At 45.9% G+C, this 11,608-nt stretch overlaps 1 protein-coding gene across 1 annotated transcript; it reads right to left on the bottom strand.

Moving 5' to 3' along the window:
- Positions 1–7,547: 7,547 nt before the first annotated feature.
- On the bottom strand, positions 7,548–9,512 carry ATP5MC1 (ATP synthase membrane subunit c locus 1). Its single transcript, XM_042781086.1, has 4 exons — positions 9,474–9,512; positions 8,528–8,608; positions 7,978–8,156; positions 7,548–7,716 (listed from the first exon to the last, which is right to left on the bottom strand). Exons 1-4 carry the CDS (start codon positions 9,510–9,512, stop codon positions 7,548–7,550), a joined length of 468 nt encoding a protein of 155 aa, XP_042637020.1.
- Between the last annotated feature and the right edge of the window lie 2,096 nt (positions 9,513–11,608).

An 11,608-nucleotide genomic window follows, 5' to 3' on the forward strand; every position in this document is an offset into this window, starting at 1 on the left:
CGCTGCTTCGCTTCCGGGACTGCACGGCAGCACGTCCGCCGACCAGAGCGGCCGCTGCTCCCTCCCGCTCCCTCACCACCGAGAGCCGGGCCAGAGTGTCCCCACCCTCCGTTTCCACAGCCCGGGCTGCGCTGGCGGCTCTGGCTCCGCCTACTCCCACCCCAACCAGCGAGAGGCTCTCTGCAAGAGCGTCCACTCAAGGTCCTCCACAGCGGGAGGGCGTAGGAACTAGCGGTCTGAGCGTAGGTCCCCGGCCTGCGTAGGTGCCGCGCTTTGCGCGAGTAGGTTCTGAGGGTGTGGGGACGTGTAGGTGCAGTTGAGTGCCCAGTTCCATGGGATTGCTTATTTTCCGGTGTTGAAAGGGAGGGAAAGGAGAGCCATATCACCCTCCACCCTTAAAAGAGAATGTCCCTGAGACATGCCCATGGGATAATACTGGAGACCCAGCTTCCTTTCAGAAAGACTAAAGGTGGATGAAGTGACTCACTTAGGTGACTACCTGTCCGAAATAATTCCGTGATTTAGCCCTCCTCCTTGCACGCTCACCCACCTAAGGCAGGCTGCCATGCCCCCTGCCTGCAACAGGACCAAAAGGACAGAATCAGAATGAAAAATGAAAATCAAGATGAAAAATGTTTTAAAGTTTATTCAACACACATTTATTGACGGCCTACTAAATGCCAGGCACTGTTACTAGGCGTTGCCACGGGGATAATGAAGCCGACCCAGAGAGACTTGGTGAAAGTGACAGCACAGGGAAGAAACATCAGGCCTCCTGAATCTAAGCTCAATATTTTCTTTCCACAAACCCTTGAATATTCAGGAATTAAGGTGCTATGAGTTGTAAAAATCTTGGAAGGATTCCTCAGGACTTTCCTGACATTTGTAGGGTGAAAAATCAATGGACTGAAAACTTTCCCTTTTCTTCCCAGCAAGAATACCGGCCTATGATCTTACCCAAAAACCTTTGGGGCCAAATGTTTTTCAAAATTTAGAGTAACACCCTCAGCAGGGCCTGTGGCAGCACCCAGTAACCAAACATAGCGATACTTCTGCAGCCAAGTGTATGAATATTCATACTGATTTGGATACATTAATGAATATTCATACAAAATTGCACGAATACTCTCACTTTGGATCTCATTTTGCTACCAACTTTGTTTTTTAAAAGTCCAGTTTTCAGAGCTTTGTGGGTTTCCAATAAGGGACTGTGGACCTGAATAATAAAAGCCAACATTTATTGAGGGCTATGAAGTAAGTACTATTATTAGTCTGTTCTGACAGATGGAAAAACAGAGGCTTACAGAGGTTCAGTCACTTACGCAGGGTCAAACTGCAAGGAAGTGGCAGAATTGGGGCTGTAAGCCAAATCTGAATCCAGATAACAAGTTCTAACCACTGTTTGGTACATCATTGCTTGGAACTCTGATACTTATGTATACTAGCATCTACTACTGGTTGTTTGGTACTTACTGCTTCCCCCCACACACACACACACAAATACATACTACAAACTCCTGGGACTCTAGGCTGTGTGTTACCTATGCATCTAGCATAGGGCTTAGTATAGCCTTGGCACCTAACATGAAACAAAATAAATTAACACAGTATTTTATGTTTTATTAATATTTTGTCATTCTATAATAAAGATGAAAGAGTATTTGTAAAAGGATACATGTGATACTGCCACAGTGGTTGCCTCTGGATATATTGGTTGCCAGCAAGGTGGGCTCCTATCTTTTAAATGTGCTATGCATTTACTGCCCATTCAAACTGTATATTTTACTCATTTTTAACAGGTTCTAGAATTTTGCTTGGGTATTATTTATATAGTGAGATGGTCAAAGGCCAAGTTGTCAAGTGACCTCACCCAATGAACACTACTCCTTGGGTCCAGACTGTAGAGGCCCAAAAGATGGTCCACGGGGTGAAAGGAGGTAGATTCCTCAGTGTATCTCCTTCTCACTTCTGGGCCATTGTTTTCAAGCACAAAGTCTGGCAGTGACAGAGCAGTGAAAAGAAAACACCTTATATTCAGAAGAAAAAGGTTCAAGCCTCGTCTGCACTCCACTCTTAGCTCTTTGAGCCTATTTCTGCATCCATAGAATGGCGATGATTCCTACCTCTCAGGGCTTTTCTGAGGATTAAACGTGGCATTTCCCAAAGTGTTTTGTAAGGTGGCAAGTACCATACACGTACCTGGCACCTCTCTTGCCATTATCTATTTTTCTTTCCTCCCAGCCTTTGCTCCTATTTTCCCTGCTTGGAATACTCTGCTTGACCAGAAGAAATCCTAAATTTCTTGACCTCTCTGAGCCTCTGTTCCTCATCTGTAAAACTGGGAAAATAACAGTAGCTACTAAGTAAAGATAATGTGATAATGAATGTGCACAAGGCCAGGTGTTAGTAAATGTTTTAACTCAAATTATTATTTAAATTTAAAGTAAATTATTAACTTACTATTCCACCTCATCCTTTAAAGCTGGCTGGAATATGACTTTCTCTGCCAAGCTTTAACACTTCCAGGCATATTATTAATAATTAGTCACTTTTAATTACTCCCTCCTTTAGTTCTCATGGCTGTCTATTCATACTTTTATTATAGCACTTACTACTTTTTAGTTACATGGTTACTCATCTGTCTGGCCACTAGATGTGACCTCCTCCAGTGCAGGAAGCACAGAGCCCCTGCCCTTGTGTCTCTAGGACCTGACACAGTGGATGTTGATAAATATGGTGAACAGAACGGAAATGAGGACCAGGTAGCCAGCTGCCCTTCCCTGGCCATAGATCTTTAGGATTTCACCTCCTCCTCTCCTCAGATAGGCCTATTTTCTTTTCAAAGGGCTGAGCCAAACTTGCACAAAGAACCTGCAGGTCAAGGACTGAAGAGCTTGGGGATGGCAGCTGCTTAAAAAGGACTTGTTGTTATGTGCCATCGAATCAGACCCGACCTCAACACTAATATCTCCAGGAGGCCTCCAAGCTAGAAGAAAGGAAAGGCCAGAGACAGAGCTGAATGTCATGAGCTGGCAATACTTAGTCCACTGCTCAATGACTTTCTCAAGGCAGCACCCAGCTGCTTCTCACTGGCAGCTTGGCCGGAGGGTAACAGTGTGCCTTCTGGAGCCATTCTCATGCCCTCTGGGGATGGGTGAGAGCTGAGGATCTTCCTGCAGGAACCTGAATCCAAATATCTCTCTCTCCTTCCCCAGCAACAGGACTGCTTTGCCTTGAGGAGTTCCCCTGGTGCAACAAAGTTTGGTAGCACCTTGCTCATGGCAATTAGGCAAATGCCCTTCCCCAAGGACAAGGCCTGGTTAGTGCCCCAGAGTGCAGGTCACCACTGTGTTCCAACTTCTAAAAAAAAAAAAAATGTTCACCATGAAGATCTTTCTCCTCCCCTTCCTCAGGGTGCTATGTGTCACCGCCCTCTGGGAAAGTTCTTCCCCTCTAGGGCTGTTATCTTAGACTCAATGCCAAAAAACATGAAACCTAAGAATTCCCTGTCAAAGTCATAAATCCTGGACAAAAAGGAGAAATCAGAACTTGGATGGGGGATTTTGAGGCTTCTAAGTAAAAATAACTATATTTAATAATTTAATATTTGTGTATATTATCTCATTACATCTCTCATTAATACCCATGTGCAAGCACACACACACACATATATAATTTTTGCCTTTGAATTATGGTGTTGGCAAGGAATATTGAATGATATTGAATATATAGCCTGCCAGAAGAATGAACAGATCTGTCTTGGAAGAAGTACAGCCAGAATGGTCCTTAGAAGCAAGGATGACAAGACTTCATCTTATGTACTTTGGACATGTTATCAGGAGGGATCTGTCCCTAGAGAAGGACATCATGCTTGGTAAGATCGAGGGTCAGCAAAAAAAAGAGGAAGACTTTCAACAAGTGGTTACAACAATGGGCCCAAATATAGCAGTGATTGTGAGGATGGTATAGGACCAGGCAGTGTTTCATTCTGTTGTACATGGGGTCATGAGTCAGAACCAACTCAAGGGCACCAAACAACTATATATAGATCTGTATCTATCACATGTACACCGTTAATATTGCATATGTTTATTTTACATGGATTATTTCATATTGTCATAACCACAGATTATTCTTATCCACATTGAAAGATGATATCAAGGCTTAGGGAAATTAATTCTCAGTTGGGAAGCTGCAGGGCTGGGCTTTGTGCCGTCTAACTTCCAAGCCCTGGTCTTGATGCTGAACTCTTAAGGTGCTAGTTTCTAATTGTTTTTTTGGTCACTGTTGCTATGAGTTGGAATAGATTCAATGGCAATGAGTTTGGTTTTGATTCCTCTGAAAATATAATGAAAGCTATAGATCCTCTCCCAAGAAAAATGCACCTCTGTACCCATTCACAAATATTTTGCCCTAAGGAAAATGGTCCCATCCACAGGCCAGTCCATAGTCCCTAAGGAACCTCCAAGTAAAGTTATGGGACTAACTAGCCTGGTTGGGGTAGGAGAGCACGGACACCACCAACCTTCTATGGCTCTAACAGGTCCACCAGCCACATTCCCAATGCTTGCTGCTGGTTTGGGTTTTTAAGTCCCAACATTTCTGAGGGTGTCCGGAGCCGGCAATGAAGGAAAATTCTTGCTGGTGGCTTGGTAAAAACTAAGTTCCTGAAGCTTTACAGGAATGAAAAGGCAACTACCTTCCCTAGAGACTGCTTCTTCTCCACTAGAGGGCAGTGACCCACAAGGATGCCAGCCTGACATCCCAAAGGGTTATGAAGTTCCGTTCGCCTAAAAGCATTACCCATTAATCTACTGCTCCCTTGGCAGCTCCTCAGTTGCCAGTCCAGCCTCAGTCTCATTTCTCTACTATAGCCCTGATGAAATTCCTGGGCGCTACTGCAGGTTCTATTATTGGCTTGCATAGCATCCTTGAAGGAGTTACCTAGGTACAGAGGCTAAGAGGACAAGCAGATCATGTTAGTGGGAAGGTTCTCAACCAGGGGCTATTTTGTCCCCCAGCCAAGGAACATTTGGCAGTATCTGACATTTGGCTATTGGTTGTCACAACTGAGGGGGTATGGGGAGAGGGTTGCTATGGGTATATCATGGTTAGAGGCTAGGGATGCTGTTGAACATCCCACAGCACACCCATCCACAATGAAGTATTATTGTGGTGGTTGTTATGTGCCCTCGAGTCGGCCCTGACTCATAGCAACCCCTCCTTGGGTTTCCCAAGCAGTATCACTACGGAAGTAGATTGCCCAACCTTCCTTCCGAGGAGTGGCTGGTGGGTTTGAACCGCCAGCCCTTTGGTTAGCAGTCAAGTGCCTTAGGCACTATGCTACCAGAGCTCCCAAGTGAAGTATTATCTGGCCCCAAATGTGCCGAGGTTGAGAAGCTCTGGTAAGAAGACCATGATTGTTGAAATGCCAGACAGACTTGGATTGGAATCACTGGTCTACCGTATGACCTTGGGCGTCACTGAGCCTCCACAAACTTTAGATGAGTCAGCAGTGATAAGAACACAAGATCTGGGGCTTGAATACCAGTTTTATTAACCAGATGTATCACCATAGGCCAGATGCCTCCTCTGTGAGCCTCCCTCAGTTTCCTTACCTGTATCACCTGACTAGACTAAGGTAATCAGGAAAGTGCTCAGCACTGCCCCTAACAAACAAGTGCTCAAAAGTTAACCATTATCATTACAACTACGCTGGCCTCCTTGCTTTTCCTATTGGAATTTTCACAGCAAATAGCTTCTGTATTCACATATGTGTGGCACTGTTTACTGTCCTTTCCACTTGTCTGGGTGTTACAAGCTCCTTGAGGGCAAGGACCTCACTTTCTTTTCCTCCCTCACAGCCCTTAGGAAGGTGCTTACCCCCCAAATACCTGCATTTTCTTTCAATTGCACGCAGACTGAATCCGTTCTCACTGATTCACACTCTTGGGTTTGTTTTCTTTGTTAGTTGCCTTTCGGTTAGAAAGCAAGCCTAGCACCAATTAGCAATGTTCCTGAGTTCACTTAGGAGCTCTGGCTGCACAGTGGTTAGAGCATTGGGCCACTAACCCAAAGGTTGACAGTTTGAACCCACCAGCTGCTCCCCAGAGAAAAATGAGACAGTGCTTCTGTAAAGAGTTACAGCCTTGGGAAAACTCAGAGGTAGTTCTGTCCTGCTCCATAGGATCACTGATTCTATGGCAGTCGGCTTGGTTTTGATTTCTTTCACAGAATTTTTGCAATAAGTTGTGAGGCATAAGACTTTCACAAAATGGCTTCCAGTTGTAAATTGTTGTTGGCTGCTGTTGAATTGACTCCGACTTGATAGCAATCCGAATAAAACTGCTTGGTCCTGTAAATTATTCTTTTCAAACCATCCAGTTTGAAGACAGTGTCCCCCAGCACCACTGTGTTAATGCTGTCCATGAATTGCCCCACTGGGACTGAGAGAAACAACAGCTGTTGGTATCAGACTTTGAGATATCAGACCCACTTTAGCCAAGTAAAGGACCTCTGGCGGGGCAGTGGTTATGGCACTCAGCTGCTAACCAAAAGGTCAGAAGTTTGAACCCACCAGCCACTCCACAGGAGACTAATAAGGCAGTGTGCTTCCGTTAAAGATTCACAGCCTTGGAAATCTAGGGGGCAGCTCTACTCTAACCTCAACTGTCGACGTGAGTCAGAGCTTGTTTGTTTGTTTGCTTAGCCAAGTAGGAGACTGCTGCGCACAGACTTATGAGACTACAAGGAAGATGCTGCATGAAGTTTCCAGGCAATTCTTTAGTTGGCTCACCTTAGAAAACACTTTTTGTTTCTAGCAAAGCTAAAATTGTAAATTCTCCAACAGGGATTGTGAATCTTACCTGCTTTATTCAAGAACATCTGAGCACTCTAAGAAAGGCTAATAAGTAATGAAAATAAAACAAGTACGGCTAAATCCAAGCAGATGCTAGCCCCACCCCTACCTTGCTGTACAACTTCTTTGGAACAAAGTTCCCCCATCTGTGCTACGTTAATTGTGGGACCAAAAATGAAAATAGAGGGGATAGCACAATAGTTCAAAGTTCAGGCTGGTCTGAGGGGGAATCCCCAATTCTGCCACTGAGCAGCGCTGTGACTCAGGACAAATTATGTTGCTTCCCTAAGCCTTAGTTCCCTCTTTTGTACACTTGGTACAGAGCTTGGTGCAAATTAAACTCCCCTCAAAATGTTCCAAATTAACATTAAATCTGAAGAGAAAAAAGCACCAGTTATCATTCCTGGGATGAACCCATGCTCCTCCTGGGAGATGGAGGGAGAGAACTGACATTCTTTCGGGCATGGCAGTGCTACTGCTGCTCAGTCCCGAGGGGTTCCTCATCACCCCTGGCTGACCCAATTCCCTCTTCTGTTTTTACCAAGACCCTCCCCAAGGGCAAAGGACAGAGGCACAGGCATACGGCTTTAGAGAAACGTTGTGTTTAATGGTAAAGCTTAGCATACTCCAGCATGGGGCATGGCCTGGAGTTGAAGCAGCAGGGATGGGTAGTGACCCCCATGGAGCCTCACATGGCGAAGAGGATGAGGAAGGCGACCATCAAACAGAAGAGCCCCATGGCCTCAGACAGGGCAAAGCCCAGAATGGCATAGGAGAAGAGCTGCTGCTTGAGAGATGGGTTCCTGCCAGGGACAGAGATCGATGCCAGCCCAGGGAGGGGAGGAGGTGAGGTCATGCTGGGGGTGGAGGGCAAGGAGGGTGAGGTGGATGGGGAGTGCTACAACTGGGAGAAGGCCTAGCCTGCACGTTTCCTGGGAATTTGGATGGGCAAGCTGCAAACCAACATGGCAAGTTTAAGAGAGCCAGGTTGGACAGACACATATTTACATTCTGATTAAGAAGCCACTGGAGAAAACAAGAGGCAAATAAAATAACCTGAAGCCTCCTGAAGGGAGCTCCTCCCACTGGGGGATACTCTAAGCTACCCCCTAACTTACCTGGCATAGCCGATGATCAAGCTGCCAAACACTGTCCCAATGCCAGCCCCTGAACCAGCCACACCAACTGTGGCGGCCCCAGCACCAATAAACTTGGCTGCTGTGTCAATGTCCCGGGAGACAACGCTGGTCTGGAACTCCCGTCTGGCCACCTGGAGCAGGGAACTGCTGTAGAAAGGCTAGGAGGAGGAGGAGAGAGAAAGAAAGAAAGAAAGAGCATAAGGAGATAGTAAGGCACAAAGACAGGTGGACTCCACCCCTTCACCCCATCCACCTGAGCTCTGGGAAACGCTTGGCAAACTGCCTGGCAAGTACAGAATGCTCTGACTGCAAAGTATGCTGGGAAGTAGTCTTGGAGTCTGTTCTCAGGCAGGGCTAGGGAAACTTTGTGGGTTAGGAAAACCTCATTTTAGCAGGTTTCTCACCTACAATGCTCATGTTGGGTGGGGGACACTAAAGACACTACACATTCTCTTCCTCTCATCACTTCTGCCTAAAAGCCACTCAATTTACCCAAACTAAGGAACAGGGAGGACCCTTACTCCCTTACCTGTTTAGATGGGATGACCTCTGGCCTACTCAGGAATGAGGCAGACACAGGCCTGATTAGACTCCTGGTACAACAGCGGACCTATAAAATCAGAAAGACATACCCAAACCAAAAAACATAATTGTTGAGCTTCTGTCAAAAATGACTATAAATGTCATACACAGAAAAAATTCAATGTATTCAAGGTCAATTATTCTTTTTTCTACCAGGAAGATAGCTGTCCTGAAACCCTGGTATACTCAGCAGTGGCGACCTTAACCATTCAAAACCATGTACCAAAGTTCACCTCCATGGGCACAGCCTTAATCAGTATCCCAGAACGAAACAAGAATTCACACTCACATCAAACCAGATACATTTCCTTTGCACTTCAAAGGAATCAGAGGTAGGAAATCTGCTACACACCCTGGGTAGAGGGCCCAGTAAGCCTGCTGAGGTTCCTGAAATGGTCATCTAAGTAGAACCATCTGTAATATGGCTTTCTTGAAATATTTTTTAATGCAGTGGTTCTCAAACTTGGCTGAACATTGAAATCACCTGGGGAGTTCTAAAAAAAATGCCCAATGCCTGTGTTCTACTCTCATTCTCAGAGACTGATGGAATTGGTTTAGGGTGCAGCCTGCTATCAAGAGTGTTAAAAACACCCCACAGGATTGATTCTTACTGGTATAAGGCTGAGAACCACTGCTCTTTAGTGCACTACCTGGCTAGGGCCAAATCAGCAGTAAAGGTCAGATCCATACTCTGAGGACATTCCAAAGTCAAGGTAGCTGGTTTATAATGCTTGATTCTACAGGTCAAAATAAAGGGAGATTACCTGCATCACATTCTATAGCCTCCCCAAAGAGCCAACATCATCTGGACAACAAGGTCCTCTCAGTTCATTCATTAAACATTGATGGCTACCACACCTGGCTCTACAGACCACCCCGGAGCCTCAGCTTACCAGAGCTGGAGGAATGAGTAGTGCCCCAGTGGTCTGCATATTTTCAGTCTACAGAGAAGGGGGGAAAAAAAGTTCCATTGGGAGCCTAGTCGTTTGGTGATAGTCGCGACCTTCGGTCGTTTCCCCCACCCCCGATCGTCCTCCCTGGCCCACGCTCTTCCTTGCACTGTGTGTGTCCCAGGTAAGGAGAGCAGTAGAGGTCAGAGGGCCAGAGCCAACTCCCCAGTCCACCACCCGCGTGGCGGGTCTGCAAAAGGTCACGGAGAACGGAAGGAAGGAGGCCCAAGCCCTAGGCGGAAAATGTTGCAAAAGGGGATGGTCTCCCGGGAAGACTGAAGGCAGATACCAGGCAGGTGCCGTGCCGGGTCCTGCCTATCTTACACAGCAGTCCTCAGTCTGTCCCACCTGGGACAGTCTTGCTCATTACCATTGGTAATGAACATGAGTTGGTAAGGCGACTGACTCGCATCGTCTCTCCCGCACCTGAGGGCAAATGTCCCTTCATATAGCCCAGCCCATAACCCTGCCGGCTGCTGGCTCCTGACCCCAAATCACCTGCACTCCCACTGTCCTGCTGCCCCTGCTCGGACCACGTCGCTCGCCCGGCTCAAGGTGACTGACTCACCCTCAGCTTTAGCTCTGGGTCTCAGCGCTCAACTCCCCCCACCCACGTGTCCTAGGGTCCTTCCACTCTCATTGGCTGCAATTCCCCGCTTCCTCCATTGGTTGACGTCATCGAATCCTCCTTTCTTATTGGTTTTGCGCAGCTTCTTCCTCTCTCTCCACAGGGACTTCTTAGCAATTCCCGCCTCCATGAAGGTAAAGGCGGACCTTACTCCGAGATCAGCTTTACGATTGGTCAATCCCTGAAATGCTCAACCATAGAGTCCGTGGAACACAGAAATTCCATATCTCCGGCACAAAATGGCGACCAAGGTGGAAGCTGTAGAAAAAGGCGTGGGAGAGATGACCGGACGTGTTACGCAGACAGACACATGACCTTGGACCTGAGCCTTCATTCGGGCTCTCCAGTTTAGAGCGTGTTGCATGTTGGGATTTGTAGTCCGTCCAGAGACAGACACCCACCCGCCCATTCACCGACGCGGAGTTCTAAACTAGGACAACTGAGATCCCGCGAGACGTTTCTCTCCAGAGCCAACGCCTTCCCTGCAGTCTCCCTTCTAAGTGAGTTGTGGAAGCCTCTGCTTCTGCCATGCTGAGTGTAAGGGCCATACCTTTGGTTTCAAAGTTCGGGAGTGGGTGAGCCCGCCTTTGTGGGTCTCTAGCAGTCAAGTATTTTCTTAAAAGTATTTTTTATATTGTAACAACAACATTTTAAGGTATTAAAAACAATACTATAGGAAAACGAGCAAAGGATAGAAACAGTTCACTAAAGAAGAAATGTAAATTGCAGGAAAGAATGTTCAACTTTACTATTCAAAGAAGTGTGAAGTGCGCCATTTTACACTTACCGAAGGTGCAGAGTTCTTTTTATGAATGTGATCCAGGCATCTTCTCTATTGTTGATGAGAGAATGAATTAGCAACATTTCTTGAAAACACTTGTCAGAACTTATTGAAAGCCTTTCGATGGGCCATCCTCTTTGACCCAGAAATTCTCCAGGATTTGAGAGCCTTTAAACGCTCTCTCTCTCTCTTTTTGACCCAGTAGTATCACTTTTAGGGAAATAGCCAGAAATACAGCCAAAGACTTTGTTCAGAGTTTATCAAACTAGAACATTGGAAACAAGTAAATGTTCAACCAATGGTAAATGGTTAAATAAATATGGGCACAGTGGCTGAAACCATAGGCTCAAACATAGGGATTGTGAGGATGGCACAGGACGGGGCACTTTTTTGTTTTGTTGTACATAGGGTCTCTGTGAAACCCCCTGGACAGCACCTAACAACAGATCTTCACGAAATAAGCAATATATTAAAAATCATGTTTTTGAAGAGTGTTTTATATTGAGAAAAATTTCCTGATACAAGACATAAAAATGCAAAACTATGTATAGCATTGTGAAAAAGAAAATTCGTATGAAAAAGGTTGGAAGAAAACAAAACAATAATTGTTAACTCTGGATGGTGTAATAGATAAATATGTTTTCATCTTTCAAATTTTTTGAGTATGTA

Source organism: Orycteropus afer, unplaced genomic scaffold (genome assembly GCF_000298275.1).
Source record: "Orycteropus afer afer isolate SDZICR_OR568_19922 unplaced genomic scaffold, OryAfe1.0 scaffold00085, whole genome shotgun sequence".
NCBI classification, from domain to species: Eukaryota; Metazoa; Chordata; class Mammalia; order Tubulidentata; family Orycteropodidae; genus Orycteropus; species Orycteropus afer.